This window comes from Pygoscelis adeliae, unplaced genomic scaffold, assembly GCF_000699105.1.
Source record: "Pygoscelis adeliae isolate BGI_AS28 unplaced genomic scaffold, ASM69910v1 Scaffold21, whole genome shotgun sequence".
In the NCBI taxonomy this organism is placed as follows: domain Eukaryota; kingdom Metazoa; phylum Chordata; class Aves; order Sphenisciformes; family Spheniscidae; genus Pygoscelis; species Pygoscelis adeliae.
Genome location: NW_008824243.1, coordinates 3,518,491 through 3,535,693, shown reverse-complemented (window position 1 = coordinate 3,535,693; position 17,203 = coordinate 3,518,491). Strand labels below are relative to the sequence as shown.

At 39.0% G+C, this 17,203-nt stretch overlaps 1 protein-coding gene across 1 annotated transcript; it reads right to left on the bottom strand.

Annotated features, from left to right (window-relative positions):
- Positions 1-2,305: 2,305 nt before the first annotated feature.
- PPAT (phosphoribosyl pyrophosphate amidotransferase) lies at positions 2,306-15,907 on the bottom strand. The gene is made up of 11 exons (XM_009335206.1): positions 15,876-15,907; positions 15,197-15,263; positions 11,526-11,732; positions 10,055-10,167; positions 9,790-9,935; positions 8,438-8,510; positions 7,042-7,193; positions 5,672-5,799; positions 5,153-5,374; positions 4,223-4,343; positions 2,306-2,802 (listed from the first exon to the last, which is right to left on the bottom strand). The coding sequence occupies exons 1-11, from the start codon at positions 15,905-15,907 to the stop codon at positions 2,627-2,629; spliced, it is 1,437 nt and encodes a 478-aa protein (XP_009333481.1). The 3' UTR covers positions 2,306-2,626.
- Between the last annotated feature and the right edge of the window lie 1,296 nt (positions 15,908-17,203).

Below are 17,203 nucleotides of genomic sequence, written 5' to 3'. Positions count from 1 at the left end.
GTAGCGCAGCGCGGGCTGCGTGAGGGAGAGGAGGCGCAGTGAGGTGCTCCCGCTTCGAGGGCGCTTTGTGCAAGAGACCGTCGATGGGTAGTGCCGGCGAGTGCAGCGAAGGGAGAGAGAAGAGCAGACCAGTGCATAACCGTTTTTAATATTACGCATGGGAGAAGTTAGACATTAGCTTTCTACTGTTCTGTCACATTTTGTAAATGATAATTTGGCACAGTTGCGCATTGGTAATACAGCAGAAACGGTTTCACAGTAGGACATTAAAACAATACAAATAGCGACACCTAAAACCAGAGGAATTCTCTCCCTCGGGGTGCTCATTGCATGTGTGTGTCTGCTGTTAACGTCACTAAAAAAAGGCCCGGTAACCTGAAGCACAAATCCAGCTGTCGGAGAATAAAATGACGCTTGAAAAGTATCTCCCCTTTAACTTAAGGTTTTGAAAAATACGCACTAAAGGTTAGGCACGTAACGTGTCTAAAAATTGCAGTGCTTACAGTAGCAGACCCTGTAATTCCACATGCATAACACGGAGGGGAAAAAAGGCATTAGGACTCATTTTACTGAAATCAAGAACTATGCCACCTAATGCTCAAATCACATTTAAGCAATTATTACCAGACTTCAAAAATACCAGTTTTGTTGAAAACAGGTTAAAAGAGTATTTGCACAAGTTTCATTTACAGTCTGTTCTATGGACAATTTCAGATAAAGCGATAGACTTCTGCTTGCGACCACTGTGCAGCTAAGTTTTTATCTCAAGTAGGAAGGGCTCCTCACACGTATCTATAACCTAAGAGCTTGACTTATCCCTTCTTTCAAAAATGATTGATTGCTTTTTTTGAGGGCAGGAAAGAAGAAAGGTGAAAAATGTTAATGACAGTTTTTCTGTTTTCTCACACTCCTCCCTGGTTAATATGGAAGAGGGGGCGGTCAGAGTGACTCCACCCTGTTCTGGTTTTGCTCAATTTACTGTCCGGGTGAACTGTTACGGTTCTGTCAAAAAACCAACCAAACTTGCTAATGAGACAGAGGAGATCCACATGCATCCCCAATAGGCAGATCTGGGCTTTGGTGAAGAACACGCAGTGAGAGCCCAACGCTCATGAGAACCTAGATTCTCCCATGGGCTGGACTGCAAGCAGGTTCCGATTCCACTGCACGAGGCAGAGTCTTGACTTCAGTACATGTATTTACATGCTTTCTTGAATCGGGACTTCTGTTTTGTGATTGCCTATCCGGCACAATTGCTACAAATCCCACGTAAGAAAGCTCCCTTTTGCATTTAATCACCAGTGCTGTAATTCTCAACTATGTGGAAGATGATGGGGAAGGAAGAAGCTCTTTAACTTTTCTATTTATTTAACAGTGTCACAAACAATTATAAGGCCAAAATACACAATATTAAATAGAAAATCTAAAATTAAGTTGCTGGTATTCAGTGAAAAAACCTGAGGTATACAAAATATTTTTACAATTGTGCGTAAATTTGCAATAGTTTTCGAAAGGTGCTTTTCCATTTTCAGCTAGTGGTTCATTGTCCAAGTGATCTTCATGTATACAAGTAACTGTAATTGTGACCAATTAAAAAATACAATGTATTCAATAGCTAATGGTTCTTCAGAACTCTTTTTTTTAAAAAAAACATTACATTTATTGTAACAGCAGTAATGTGGCAAAATAAGGCTATACTCAAAACAACTCATAATTTTCAGTTCGTACATTGTATTTACTGTTAAGAATGAAAAGTGAGTTTATTTTTCAGTTTACTTTGGATGTTGACATATGAAAAGCACATGGAACATTAGCTCAGACTTCAGAAATTGTCAGGGCTTATCCTGGAGAAAACAAGATGTAAAACAGAAAAAAAAATGGCAGCGCCAAGTATTTTTTCTCCTTCCACATCCTATTGGCAACTGATAAAAGCACACAAAGATAATGCAATTACACTGGACTTCAAAAAAAGAATTTTAAAGTTATAAAACTAGAGGGCTTTTGGCTGAGCATTTCCCTGAGTCTTCATTTTTTAAAATCATATGCTAGACATTACGTTCATAGAATCTGTTACAAAGGGCTTGATTAATAAAGGCTGTTTAGCTAGATATGCAAAAGTTAGGTACTTCTGTTCTTAAAAAGCCTAAGCAAGAACTGCCGAGGAAGCAATTTGATTCTTCAGAATCTGGTATTTTTCCTAAGGAGAAAAGCAAACTTCATGTACTTTTTTGCATTAGGACTTTGATAATTTGAAATGACGCCACACGATTCATGATCTGCACTTTGCGAACAAGTCTAACAGGGATATCTTTCGGGGTAAGACCGAAACAAAAAACTCTGGGACCGCTACATAATTAAAAAGACTTTGGTTTTTATAATATTTTATGAGAAAATAGAAGGCACAACTGTGCATCAAAACTCTATGATTTTGTATTTTAATCTGCTTACATTGTTTTCATCAGCAGGTCGGACTTTCTGTAAGTCTGTACTGTAAAGATGTATTTTAGTAACAGTAATTGTAATAAGCTTTCCGTATTACCTAAATGTAAGAAGATGATTAGCAAGAAGGCATCTTTGAAAAAGGTACATTCGACAAGAGATGGACTGGTGTCCATCCACTAAAAATTCACCATTCTAGCTCTACGGGATACTCTCCGGTGAGACACGCTGTGCAATGACCAATCTTTCCAACACGCGATTTCTGGGTTTTAAGACTGTTCTCATTCTCTTGTCTTGCTCTGATGCTTTCTTGCACGGACGACACCAGCCCTTCCACAGAAAGATAGACAACGCTGTCTGCTCCTAGGGGAAATGAAGAATTCATCAGTTAAAGCTGCAACCTTGTACCAAATGCAATGCTCTTTGGAAATGCAGTCGCATTATTGTATGGAGGTGGATCGCCTTACCTAAAGAGAATGGATATGAAAAATTATCAGGCCATAATAAGCCTTGCCCTTCTCAAATTCTTTGTGCGGGGAGCAGACTCACCGAAATCGAGAAAGGAGGTTCTGAGTTGGGAACAAATATGTCACACATACCGCAAAAATAGAAACAAAATCCAGAGTGTGTATTAAGACTCCCTAAACTCCCTATAGTTTCCCAGAGTTACCCTGTAGTTCGGGTCTGGAAGCAGATATGTGCGTGGCTGGTGCTTCCCAAACTGCGCACCTAGGACTACAAACCCTTACTGGCACTCGGAGGAGGGGAAGACCATCACGTTAAAAAAAATTGAGTATGCAGTTCATGCAAATGTTCTAGCAGTAGGAAAGCTTGATAGCCTTTTCACATCATTAGTCTTCTATCGTTTGCACTCATTATTTTGTGAATAATACTTAAAAATGAGATCCTACAAACCTGAAATATTTCAACATGCCTTCACAATAATTCTGGGGAAAAGAATTCATTGCAATATTAGACAGTAAGAGTAAGTATTTAACACAGGAAATCCGAGTTTACGGTTTCCTAACTGTAACCACAGCTATGTTCTTAAACCATTTTTTTAAATATTTTGCAGCACAACAGGCCGTATATAGTAGATCTCACTCACAAGCCTTCACATGACTTCTGTTGCTGATATCCTGATGAAGAGCACGTTATTTACCACATCACAAGCAACATAAGCTGTTGGTTCTTCTTTTGTTCTGCTGCAAACATGACTCATTCTTGAGATTTGAGAATGTATTTAACATTCTTTGATTAGTTGCAAATGTCATTTCTTTCAAAGTGAAATATATAATGCAGTTAAAATTATTTACATAAATTTAAATTTGTAGAAAAATCAGTGGGTGTTTACAAATTCCGAACATATTTTTATTAATATCTCATGAAAGTGAAACTACATTAGCTTTTCATTACAGGACAGATTTTCACCACATATTTTCTTCCTGGTATTTTGCCTACAGTAGCTCCTTGTGGTAAAGACTTTCCCAGGAGGAGCTCTAAGTATTGGAAAGCTGTGTTGTAACTTACCATTATGCAATTATTCTAATGCCTTCTATTGTTCGGAGAAACATAATTCACTAACTGTGTTAAAAAAAAGTGTGTAACTAAATTGGTTTGATCTGTAGGGTACTCACAATGCAGAAATTTAGTGTATCAACCTTATGATTTTTTAGTCAGTTTTGCCACTGTTGCCTTGATATGTTGTCATTTATTTTGATGTAGACAATAAAACACCTACAGGTAAAATCTCTCTCTCAAAAAAAAGAAAAGTAGCATTTACCTATATAGTTTGCAAGATCATGAAATTCAGGTCTGTTGGCAATGAGTTCTTCTTTAGTTGGAATGTTTATTCCCATGTAACAAGGAAATCTTATGGGAGGTGAAGCCACACGGATGTGCACCTGAATAAAAGCAGTTTCAAAACAGAGCGCTATGAGGTAAAGGTCAGCAGATCATAACACAATAGCAAAGTCCTAGTTCTGCAGAATAATCATGAAGAACAGAACACAGCACTACACAGAAGTCATGGAAGGGTTAAAAGTAAGATAAAGGGTTTTTTAGGTGCCAACACAGCAGGAGAGAGAAAGACAGTTTTAGAATTTATTTTTACAATATTTCCTAATGTTATTAAAAGGTTCCATCCCGATTTTGCTTTTCTTCTATGGTGTTCAATCCTTGATGCACGTTTCAGTTTACAAAGTCAAATATTACACAGAACATGTTTTCTCCAGTGACAGACTTGCACATTCTGTTTCAATTAAAAAATATTAATAAACTTAAAAATTTGTGCTCTGGTGACTTAAGGCATAGTGACTTAAGGCATAGTAACGAGACATAACTGCCTCGTTACTGCAGTATGTGGTTGTACTTAATGCAGTACCAGAAGTCGCACATATGTCAGGAATACCACACCAATACTTGATTTCCTGATTTTACCTAATCTGTTTTCCATTCTCTCTTTATTTGCCAGATAGTGCTTTATAAATGGAGACCTGTTCCTCCTCCCTTAATGTCCCAAAAATCAGTCATACAAAAGAAAGTTCTCAACCTATCTTCACAATAAATAGGCACTAGCCATTGGTTTTTTGCACATTTGCTCTTTTAAACAAGGAAACAATGTACAGTGCAAATGAAGAACAAGCCCCTGTGCTTTACCCTCCCATCAATCTTCTGTTTACATCTGTGTTGTACTGACTGATAATTAACTTACCTCCTTGGCTCCTGATTCTCTCAGTAGTTTTATTATGGGTGAAATGGTATTGCCCCTCACAATTGAATCATCAATGATAACAACTCGCTTGCCTTTAAAATTATCAGACAGAACGCCAAACTTCTTTGCCACACCAAGTTGCCGTAACCTCATATTTGGCTGGATAAACGTTCTTCCTACATATCGGTTTTTACAGAGTACTTCAACATATGGTAGCCCGCACTGTAAACAGGAGACAATTAAACAGAATTAATATCTATAAAACTGGTTATTCTCACTTACTGTTTTTTAAAGCAATCTTAGGACTTAGTATGACTTCACAGTAACGAAAGAACTTTGAAATACCTTAATATAGTGGAATAATGACAGAAAAAACAAGTGCGGATGACTCAATAGGAGTACCCAGCATACTCAAGATACAAAGCATTATCAATACAACACTCTAATGGCCCGTACCATAATACCCCATTACAAAAAGAGTAACTATGCTTGGGAGAAGAAAGGCCAGTTAACATATACCTTTTGAGCATAACCGAGAGCTGCTGGGGTTGCAGACTCTGGAACAGTGCTGACCAGGTCTGCTTCCACGGGTGCTTCAATTGCAAGCTGCTGCCCGCATCTTCTCCTGACTGAATACACCATCTGACCTAAGAACAGCAAGAGGTGTTTTTCCTGGTATGCATAATTCAGATTTCCTCTCAGTTCGCTGTACAAATTTCTGTGGCATGTTGCAGTCAGAAGTCAGTGAGAAAAGCGCCAGAACTAGTAAGCAGTCACTCACGTACGTCATTTTTTATTTCCTTCCATAATGTCATATTCTTACATTCACATCCTTATCGCTACACAGAGAATTAAAATCCAGTTTGCCCTGATCGGGTAACTGAAGGTCCTGTGGATGTTACAAAATCTATTTACAGGAGGAAAGAAGCAGAAATTATGCCTGCCTGTTCATAACCTGCATATTCTATTTTTACGCTGGTTTCTCCAGCAGACGAAGTTTGTGCAATCCTGCTGTCTGCCTCTGCCCGCTTATTAACTTTGAATCAGTTGGCAAAATTCATCCCAAATTTAGTAAGGGGATAAGAGGCCTCAGAAGCTTTTAAGGTCCTAAAAATTTGCAACATGGGGGGGAACTGGAGGCATTGTGGCGAGATGAGGCACAGCAAAGGGTACAGCAGCAGTACTAAAGGATGTAAGAAGTGAGGATATTGAAGGGTAAGAGGATCAAAAGGGATGTGGGGTGAAACTGGCTTTGTAAAGGTGGGGAACTGTATAGGATCAACGGATGGCATGGCTGTAGAAAGCAAAGAAGAGCTTGTTTGTTAGGTATGAGAGTCCTGGCTAATATCTTGTCACTGAGACCATTTTTGAGGGCTTCTATTGAAATAATAAAAGCATTAGACTGAGAACCCCAAGTACTTAGATAATGCATAGATTTACAAGTTGTATTAAAAGCATCTTCCTGAAATAACCCTTTCTTACAAAGAAAACACCAAGATAAAGTTGTTTTGCAGATCCTAGTTCATAAGTCTAATTTTTAAAGTTTTCCAAGAACCAGTAAAGTTCCTTTCTTAAGTCTCTCACTTTTAAGGGTTATTTCCTCTACCTTAATCATGTTTGTGGCTCTTTTCATCCCTTCCATGGGACTACACAGGCAGCCTGATGGAGGCCATATGCACAGCCAGGAACGGGAAGGTGATGTTACATGCTCCTCCTGATGAGTTTCATGTCCTCAAGAACTGTGCCAACCTGTTCTGTCCCAGCCCTGCTCTGCAAGCTCACATTCAGTGGTACCCTACCATGATCCCAGATCCTTTCCAGAGTCATTGTTCTCCAAAATAACATCTCCCACTATTTAGGGAGGAGCTTTGTACATTACATCTTCTTACCTTCAAAAATACTGTCTGGTCTTGCAAAATAAACGTATTCAAAGATGCAGAATGCTGACGGATCTCCTTCAGGTCTTGGTACAACATCCAGTGTCTGGACATCATATCTGGATATTTTCACAATCTCTCCAGGAAGGACCTCACGATAGTACCTTGAAAGAGAAATACATAGCATTTAGAAATGTCCTGAACCTGGATGATAGTTTTGAAATAGTTAACAAGATTCAACTGACAGGAAAAAATGCTTTTGAACATCCTGACATGACAATTTGCTTCTATCTTAGGATTTGACCTGGAGTGTTTTAGGACCAACGTGCTAGGACAACTGACCCTTACTAAAACAGTCTGAATTAATACCGCAAAGCAGTAACTTAATACTTAGTACCAGAGAATTATGGTATTCTTCCTATATGTGAGACATACCGTAGTCAGTCTAGTACAGGCTTAATTGAGATTACCTACAGAGACAGGGTAGAAGTTACAGCAAAAGAACCCAGAACACCACACCTACAATAAAACACTGCAGAATGGAATAAAAGACCTCTAAAGTGCAGTCACATTGCTTCCTGATTTTGCTTTACATTTCTTTTTATTCAGTAGTTGTGTTCATAATGCAATTTTTCACAGTTTTTTATTTGAAGAGGACCCAACTTTACTTATTAGTCTAGTCTCCAAATGCACATTTTTAGTGTCTGATTAGGAAATTAAATATACTTCCTCATAATCTTTCTTACTTTAATTACGTTCTAGTTCACAATTGCCTTCCACTCCAAATTTCTAAAGGTCAATCTGCGGTCTCCCAAAGAGCCTCTTACCCTTCTCTTTTTGTCCAGAGAAAGTATCACACCTTCCTTTTCAGAGTATCTTAGCCAGAGAGGTAACGTGAATGTCATCTCATGTTTTGGCTCTGATGGGTGTTTGCACGGATGGAAATAGTTTCAGGTGCCCATCATTTTTTTCAAACAAGGAGACTGGCTCGTCAGACAGCATATGCTACAGCTCAGGTTAGTCCAGCCTGTGAGCTACCAATGTAACCTTTCTGTAGCTGAGGAATTATTTTGTAATACAATGATTCTGCTGCAAACGAGGCTAAAATTAAAAAGTTATATGGATAACCAGGTTTAATGCAACAAGTAAGAGGCATTTACTTCACAACAGTAAAGTCGTCTTTTCTGTTACTTTCTGAACACATAATTCTTCTTTTACATTAATCTGTTCAAGAAAATAAACTGGCAAAAAACAGGACTGGCAAAAAAACCCCCTCCAAACAGCCCAACAAACTAATCTTTGATGTCTTTCATGTTGTTATAGATTATGATATTTGGCAATTTGAGGTGTAATGTTTAATCGCTGCCTGAGGAGAGCTTTCAGATAAAGTGAGAATCAGGGCACTTACTCTGCACCGATAGACAAAAAGCTACAGGATTCAGAAGAGACTACCCATCCTTCTGTTTCACTGTTATCTTTTCCTGAAATGAAAGATTTCAGTTAGAATCCACAATTCTTGTTAGCATTACCCCCCCCCCCCAAATGCATTTCTGCTGCAGTATCTGGCTTGCTATGGTTTGGGTTGCCAAGTGCACAATTAAAGATGGTTGTAATTTCTAACTAGAAGGTATAGCATTCCAAAGTGTCTGTAATATTATTTAAAAAATCCAAAAACGTAAAACATCATAAACCTGTTCTAGGCAGAAGTGGAAGTAAAAGCATGATATTCACAATTCATGAAGAGGGACAATTCAGATAACTACCTTTGTTATCTCTGCACTATTTCAAACTTTCCCAATTCTAGTCCAGTGACTTCAGATGTACATAATTACTTTTGTTCACACAAGAAACTCCTTATTTTTCCTATGCTAAGTGCGTTGAGAGATAGATCCTTTTGATTACAATGGATGCTGGATTAACTCCAATAGGGAGAGTTTTCAGAGACTGGCACAGGAAAGATCGAATTGTGTAACATTGGGTAGGAATGTTTGTATGCTTTAAAAAAATCTTGATAATTTTTCTTGTGGTTAAAATTACCAAGTTTTGTGAAGATATGGAAGCATTTACTACTTTGCCTTTGAATTATTTTATTTTTTTATACAAATGAACAGATTTTAATCTCACTTCATGGAAAATGTTGATTTGCAGGCTAAACAGGAACACAAAGAATTTTTCCCATAAGTTGATGTATAGTGTTCCATTACTATACTACGTGTGACTGGGAGTGCTTGGAGTTTAGCAATACATTGCCAGTAATCCAGCACTTTTCGGCCACCTTACTACAGGAGAAAGGAAGAAATCAGACTTGTTTCTGGACTGGACACAGTCCTGAGAAACTGGCTCTAGGTGGCCCTGCTTCAGCAGGGGATTTGGACCAGATGACCTCCAGAGGTCCCTTCCAACCTCAACCCTTCTGTGATTCCGTTCATCCCTGCTTTTTCTTTAGGTGATGAGATGTTAATTAAATTTTCACAAATATTCTATTACAGTTGGGGTGCCTAATTCTGACACTGCCATCAGGCAACTAGAATTCCCTTTTCCTGGGAACAGAAAAGATGTTTGTAGACTTCCTACAAATTATTTTTTCCTTACCAACGTTTTTTTCATTTTGAATTTTCAAAACTGACTTTTGCATCACACATTCCTACTTGCACCTCAGTGAGTGTAGCTTTAATTACTTGTATCAGTGATTTCAGGCACAAACTATATATATACATATATATATGTGTATATGTATATGAATATATATGTATGGTTTACCTTTTCCATTCATGTCCCCTACTGGAATAAGGCGACCAATGCAGAGTGGGCGATTCCCATACGGATCACGTACTGCATAGATTATGTCTTTATGCATAATTAGCAATGAATATGAAGTTGGAGTTTCATTCATTAAATTTTTTATTCTGAAATGAGACATAGATGAACATAATCGTGTGTCACACAAACGGCTGTGTGCATTTACAGCTGCATATCATGCCGAGATTAGATTGCTGTTCTTGATTCTGAAACCCATCCTCCTCACCTTGCTACCCAGTCGGCTGTATCGTCATTTTCTAGAGGAGGTGTGAAAGCCAGCAGCTGGGTGATCAGTTCACTGTCAGAACTGGTCGACAGTCCTACACCATGCCGCATAAGCTTTTAAGACACAAAACAAAAGTTACCAACATTAAAAAAAAAAAATCCCACATTAACACTACTCAGATGTTAATCTAACACCACCTTTGTGCAATGAACAAATGTTTTAAAACATATCAGTGCTTCAGGTGATCAGATCATAATAACGTCAAATTTCTTCCAACAAACCAAATATGTAAAAAGAGCCGATACAACCATCTATGCCTGGTACTACATTTCTCCCTTTGCATCTCATTCCTTTGCTCCACATGCAACCAAAATTAATACCACCAATATTCAGGGCATAAATTCACGTTTGAGCCATTTGATCAGCTTTCTGCTTCTGCTTGCTCTGGGAAGAGAGGTAAAATATACAAGGGAAAATATGAAATGACCTATAGCAGATACAGAAAGAGATATCAAGGCAGAATGGTGGTTTAGGCACAAAGCAACAACAACAAAAAAAGAGGTGTGAAAGGAAGCAGACTGGGATTCAAAAACTGAAATTCCACAACTTAAAAGTTTGCTAGACCTGGTCAGTCAAATTGTTCTGTCTCGGCGTATTTATGCTTCTAAGGGAGAAGAGAATCTGCAGTGTATCTAGCCAACTATTAGAACCCATTCAATGTTGTATGCATTACAGTTCCTACTTTTTATATTCAGAAATCATTTTACATCTCATGTAACTCTTGATTCTCCACTCTCCATCTACATTTCCTCACCACTGTTTTTTTCTCCCATCCATTCATACACTTGTGGCTCTGATTAAAGACGGACTAGGTTCCTTTGGGCATGCCATACATTTGCCTCGCTTCAACACAAGAGTATGTCCTCTCGCTTTTGGATGGGACATATCATAGAAGAGATTTCACAATGAAACATCTGCTAAATTTTAATTTGGTTCTTTAATGCATACCCTTCTAGCCAAACACACTATAAAATGTAGCATTTGATGGTTTATGTCCCGACAGTGCTCATGATTAATTTTGCAAGCCAGAAATAGAAATAAAGACAATATTCCAAACCAGACATTTCGTATTACAATGCATAAGCATAAGATTTGCTCCTTCTATCAGTCACCACAAAGGAGCAGAGCTTCAAGCCAAGCTACCTTTTGTTATGGTTGAGTTAGTTTTCTCACTTGATCAATAGGAATGTGACCATCAGTCTAGAGGACTGGTGAATTATCCCCTGTGACAGTTACAAATGCCTCCCCTCCCCAAGATTTTTTCCCCCCAAAATGATCTATTTTGATTATGGGGCTCTTTCACTACCCCAAGCAGTCTGGTATTAAGGAAAAGTCATAGCAAACTTATTGCTCGTTGCTGCCTCATACTCAGAAAGAAACGATGCCAGAGCCTCCCAAAGGAGATACTAACCTTCCTCCTGAGTCGTACAGCGTTTGTTAGCTCCCCGTTGTGTGCCACAGCAATCTTCCCATGAAGAGTCTCCACGACAAAAGGCTGGCAGTTCTGCAGCTCAGAAATTCCCGAGGTGGAGTACCTCGTGTGCCCGATACCGAGGTTTGAAACGTACAGCTTCTTCAGGCTGTCTGCGTTGAAGACGTGATTTATGAGACCCATTCCCTTCGGGAGAAAAAGAAAAAAAAGTTCTGTTTGGTTTTGTTTTCCTGGCAACTTCCTCATTTCTCCTGTTTATTTTTGGTACAGCATTAATGCAAGCAACTTTAAGAGAAAGGCAAATAACCTGAAAGACATGGGAAAGAAAGAAGCTGAGTAGGTGTCACAGTGATATATCAGATCCCATTACTCCTGTTTTTAAATAAAGCAATATACTTTTTTTGTGCTGAGGGTTTTCATGGAACAGAAAGCCACTACCAAACTGTTGTATTGTTTAAAAACACCAGAAAAAAGACTGCCAGAACACAGGCAAAGAAGAAAAAAGTTGCGAGAAGGAAATTCTATGTAGAGAATACCTTTTACAAGTTAGCAGTATATTGGATTTACTTTTATACTGGGTCCATGATAATGTTTATTAGATTCCACTGTCATTCTAGCCAACGTCAGAAGCAAAGCTTTTTTCAAGAGGTTTTATTGTTTACTTAAAACAAACATTTCATATAGCCAGGTTGCCTTCTATCTAAAGCAGAAATGAATCAAAGCTTTATTAGTCAGCCGTCAGGAGCTTCTTTTGGCAACAAGCACTTTGTGGAGTCAGGAATAGTCTGAAAAAACTGCACAGAGAGTAGAATTTAAGACCGGATTCCAGGCCCTCCTACAAACTCCTGCTTCTGCCGCTGCCTGTGGAAAATATTTACATCTTTCTATGCTCAGTTTCCCTATTACGCGTGATAATTGTGATATACACGATAGCACACATGATAATACTCCTCTAGGATCTTCAAAGATACACGGGAGAGGTCTGAAGCTGTGAATGGTTCATGACCTGTGCTGTAGGTACAAGAGAGCGGGATGGGACAGGAAGGACAGAAATTGGTTGAACTGTTTTCAGAGCTCAACCAAAAGAGCTTAAAGAAAGCTCAGCTTTAGGGTATTTTCTGCTGTGACTTGTTATAGAGTCAGAATACCAAGAGGCTGTGGTTGCACATGTGGTTTTAGGATACTTACTATCACGTTAAAAAGTTACTGCCTCACACTGTCAAACCAGTATAAGTTAGCTTTAATCGTTCAGCAAACTTTATGCCAGATCAATTATCATCCGTTGTCTCACAGATGACGTAACGGTGGTCTAGAGTCTACGTGCTCATGTATGTACAGAAATGCAACCATGCGCTCTTATTTTACTTAGGCCAACTTTATCCTAACAGGCGATCTGGCAGTTCACAGGTCCAGTATTAATGGATGCGGCCGCGTTAAGCATTGCAATAGCTTAAACAAGCAATGTTGTTTTAAACCAGATTTGGTTACACAAGTACATAATCTTTTAATTGCAGTTTGAAATATTCCTCTGATTTAGATTGTGCTGGTGTGGGATGGTGAATGTGAATTACACCAGTATAAAAAGTTCCCAATGAAGACAATCTTATGTCTGTATTATACAAGACCTGGTACCTGCCAGAACATGATAATGGTCTGATGAATAGCTACTTTAGTGTATTTTTCTGTAATCCAGAATCCAAGTGTGAAACAATCAGACAAAGCCTTCCTGCTACTGGCATCGCTATGTCTGTACAAAAGATTTAAGTTTTGCCACATCCTGAGCTACTAGAGCTATGACAGTAATGTTTTGTTATACAAATCCAGCTGAAAGGCTCTGACAGTCAAATCTGGACAAGTCTTTCTGGAAGAGTTTAAAAAAAAGATTAATAGCCTTTGTCAAGGGCTATTAATCCGTGGCCAAAGGCTGGTAACAATCAGAAGGGAACACATACCCATGCCTTAGGTGTTCCAGTTCGTACTCTAATGTATGTATTGCCTTAAACTGTTGACAAAGGTGAGTTTGCACGGAAGCATTGGGTAGTGAATCAATGCAGTGAGAAGCAGGCACCTTTTCCATCCTGTCATCTCTGCTGTGAAGAAGAGTCAACCGGAGTTTGGAGGACAAATGGATACAGTAGCATCTTAGCTGCTGACATTTTTATGGACTAGTTTACAAGTCAGAGTCCTAAATATATTTTCACCAGTGTAACGGACCCAAATGTTTGTTACATTAGCGCCAATTCCAGGATTAAACAAGTCATACAAATTGTACTCCACAGGCTCTTTATTACACTGTGGTTATTACAGATTTAAAAAGTGCTGTAGCTGAGAAACATATTTCAAGGATAAAAGAAACCATCACATGCTCTGCAGCTCTTAAAATATCAAAGCTGATATGATGAGATAGTCAATTAAATTCTTAGCACGACAGCTAAGTATTGCAGCTCAGTAACATGGAAACACTACAAATTATGATATCACCTGCTGGAAGTTTATTCTGAGAAGTTCTTTTTACTACAGGATATATACAGCAGCCCACTTTAAAGGAAGCTGGAATTCCTGTACACCTTAAAGAAAGCTGAAACCCAAGCAGGAGCAGGACTGAAGAACAGATAACACGGGCTGAAGTTGAGAAAAGCTGCATTTAAAAGTGTGTGTATGTGTGTGTGTGAATCGGGCTGTAGGTAATAGACAGGAGGGGGGAAATGCCTGAAGAGGCGACAAACATGATGCCTGATGAGACAAGATTTTGCGTGAGGCATTGAGCAGTCATGCACAGATATACATGCTGGTGCAGCAAAGCAGTTCTTACTCTTGGACTCATTTGAACAGCTTAATTATCTTCCTCAGAGACCTCTGAACATGAAGACAAACTGCTTTCTGATTGTGGTCAGAGAACATGCATCAAGATTGCCCCATGGTTATTTTGCTGATGTAGTTTTATTTCCTGCTCTTCCCATTTCCTTCCTTCCTGCTCTTCTTTATTTCTCTGCTCTTCCAGGATGGAATAGGCTGGTGATTATTTTTTTTCCTGATCGCTATTCAATAAAGAATGAGCAGAAATATCCCCAGAGCATGGAGGTATTCTCCCTCCCGGCATAAGACTTTCAAGGCTATGGCCATTTTATGTCTTTTAACATCCCCTGGGATTCTCTCAGCTCGAGAAAGACTGCGTGACCTTCTCAGGCCTCCATTCAATCTTTTATTCTGTTTATTTTTACCTATGGGTAAAGTAGTTGCCACTTCCTTGAGTCTTACTAACAGCATTAGTCATCCATTGGCTTGTGCATAGCCTGTAACTGTCTGTCTGCTCTCTTGATCTCAAGTTGCATCAGTGCTCCAGAGTTAACACCTTAGGTGCGGGGTGACTTTGGTAAGTAGTTTTTGTGACATCAATAGTCTGATCTGGAAATTTCTGTGTCTGCCACTGTGTGCATCGATACACCCAGCAGGATAACGTTGGCATATTTGTTTTAAACATGCACTTAAGATGGAAATTGCACAAATAACAGAATTAGATACTATCACTGACAAAACCAAAACAGTCCATCAAAACATGTTACTTTCCCTCTAATTATTCCATTTCCTAGCTGAAGCAAACTTTCATGCATCTCAGTTAGGCATCTATAAAACATTCATTTATGTTTTACCTTGTGCACTTTGAATGCTTGAGATGACTCTCCATCACTTGTCACAATTCCAGCACTCTCCTGGCCCCTATGGACAAAATATAATTAACTTAAAGCACTGAAATGCTTAGAATGAAATGCTTTAACATACAATGGATTGGTGGTTTTTCATCTGTTCTTTACAACATGAAATTTTAACATAAACTTATTTGCGGTTTTATTTTACAGGCTTGCAATCAAAACTGGTTTCTTGCCCATGTTATGCTTTATTTCAAAACAGTCACATAAGGTTTGTGCCTAAGCCTGCTGAATTCAGTGGGAATCTTTCCACTAATAAGCACTGGCTCAGGCTCTTACTGCAGTCCTATTTCAGTATGGGCATAAAATAATGGCAGATGCGTAATCTGAAAAGCCACTTTGCAGTGGTAGTCTAGGCTCTATTAGTAGGCTCTATAGCACTACTCTATTTCTGCTTTGGTTTGGGGAGGGGTGTTAAGAAACTGATGTTTTTGCCCAAGGGAATGCATTGTCTCTTCCACTGATCACCTATGCAGAAGCTTTTGCATTCTTGTGCTTAAGCAGTCAAGCTAGCATTTACACCTCTAAAAGGTATATTGACCCTCCGATAAATTGTTTGAGCACATAAAACTAATATCTGGCATCACAGCTTCTGAACTCAAGCAAAACAGGTCTGACGTACGACGTCACCGCAAATGGAAATACTTCTCTCATCGAATCAACCTCAGGCTGGCAGTTGTGCTTTGTTGAGCAGAAGAGCTGTATCAGCCGAAATGAGAGTTTTCCCTAGCCTGCTCCCTGTTCTCCCCAGCCCTGTCCCCACGCTCGGTCCCCCGGGCGCATGCCCAGCACACGGGCAGGCAGCACGGGCAGGTTCCCTGACGCTGCCCTGCCAGAGGCAGGCAGAATACTGCACAGCTGCCCAAGGTTTACAATTCAGTCCTTATCCATTGAAAAGCTATGTTTTGCAGACTGGATTTTTTGTGGGTAACAGTGCAGGCTGCTCAATCTTCCTTTAAAAGGCTTCCTGGAATAAGGCAGAGTGTTAGCTCTAACAAAACTGCTGCCATATACCCACCATGCCTGTAACACTCATAGGGACTTTGGTGGACTGGTAAGCTCCTGTCCGCTCTCGTATATAATAATGACTGAAAAGCAAGGATGTTTTTCTTAAAAAAGGAAACATTTAGAATATTTTTAGAATATTAGAAGATGCTATTTGTGCATTAGACTGGTTTAACTCAACTGAAGTCACTGGAATTATTTAGTATAAGCAACAACAAAATTGGGCACAAAAAAATCTACAGAATGGATGCTAATCTACAACTGACCGTGCTCATTACAAGTTTTCTCCAATTCCTAAAATCCCTTTATTGGTCACTAGCCCCAGTTGCACGTAAAGCAAAATTTTAAAGAACATTTGCTTACAGAAAACCAAACCAAACCAACTTCACACATATCTGAACGAATTTACCCTGTCATTGACACAGATGATCCTCCAGAGAGAAATCAGAGATGAGGATATTCTTAAATGCATTTATTTTAACTCAGGAAGACTGGTAGTAAACCCTGAGGGTTGATATACTGCATTCAGCAACTTTGAATTCAAATGTTAATATTACATGCAATTTCCATTTAAGTACTGACACTGTCCCTTTAAACATCAATGAAATCAATAGCCAGAAAGAGGAAAGGGAACATCCTGAAGGAAAGGCCTTTCAAGTCGTTCGATTACATCTTTTATGTAGAGCTAATGAAAGAAAAGGAAGCTCAATTTCATTACCACAAAGCTTACACAGTTTTACCGATTTAGTGAGATTTTTAAGTATGCAAGCTTTTTACTAAAACATCACTAATAACCAACGAATATTAGAGCTAAAAATGTGTATATATGACCATCAATTCAAAAACAAATACTACACGGACAAGCAAATGTAAAGCAGGATGGCCCTATCCACGTTACTATCGTATCACCGATTGCAACTTGTGTGGAAGGCTGAGCCCCACGGG

Coding starts and splice junctions, on each gene's coding strand:
- PPAT (XM_009335206.1), bottom strand. CDS start 15,907: ATGAGAGAAGTATTTCCATTTGCGGTGACGTC. Junction 9,936..10,054: donor ACAGCCGACTGGGTAGCAAG/GTGAGGAGGATG, acceptor GTCTCATTTCAG/AATAAAAAATTTAATGAATG. Junction 8,511..9,789: donor AGGGGACATGAATGGAAAAG/GTAAACCATACA, acceptor CTTTCATTTCAG/GAAAAGATAACAGTGAAACA.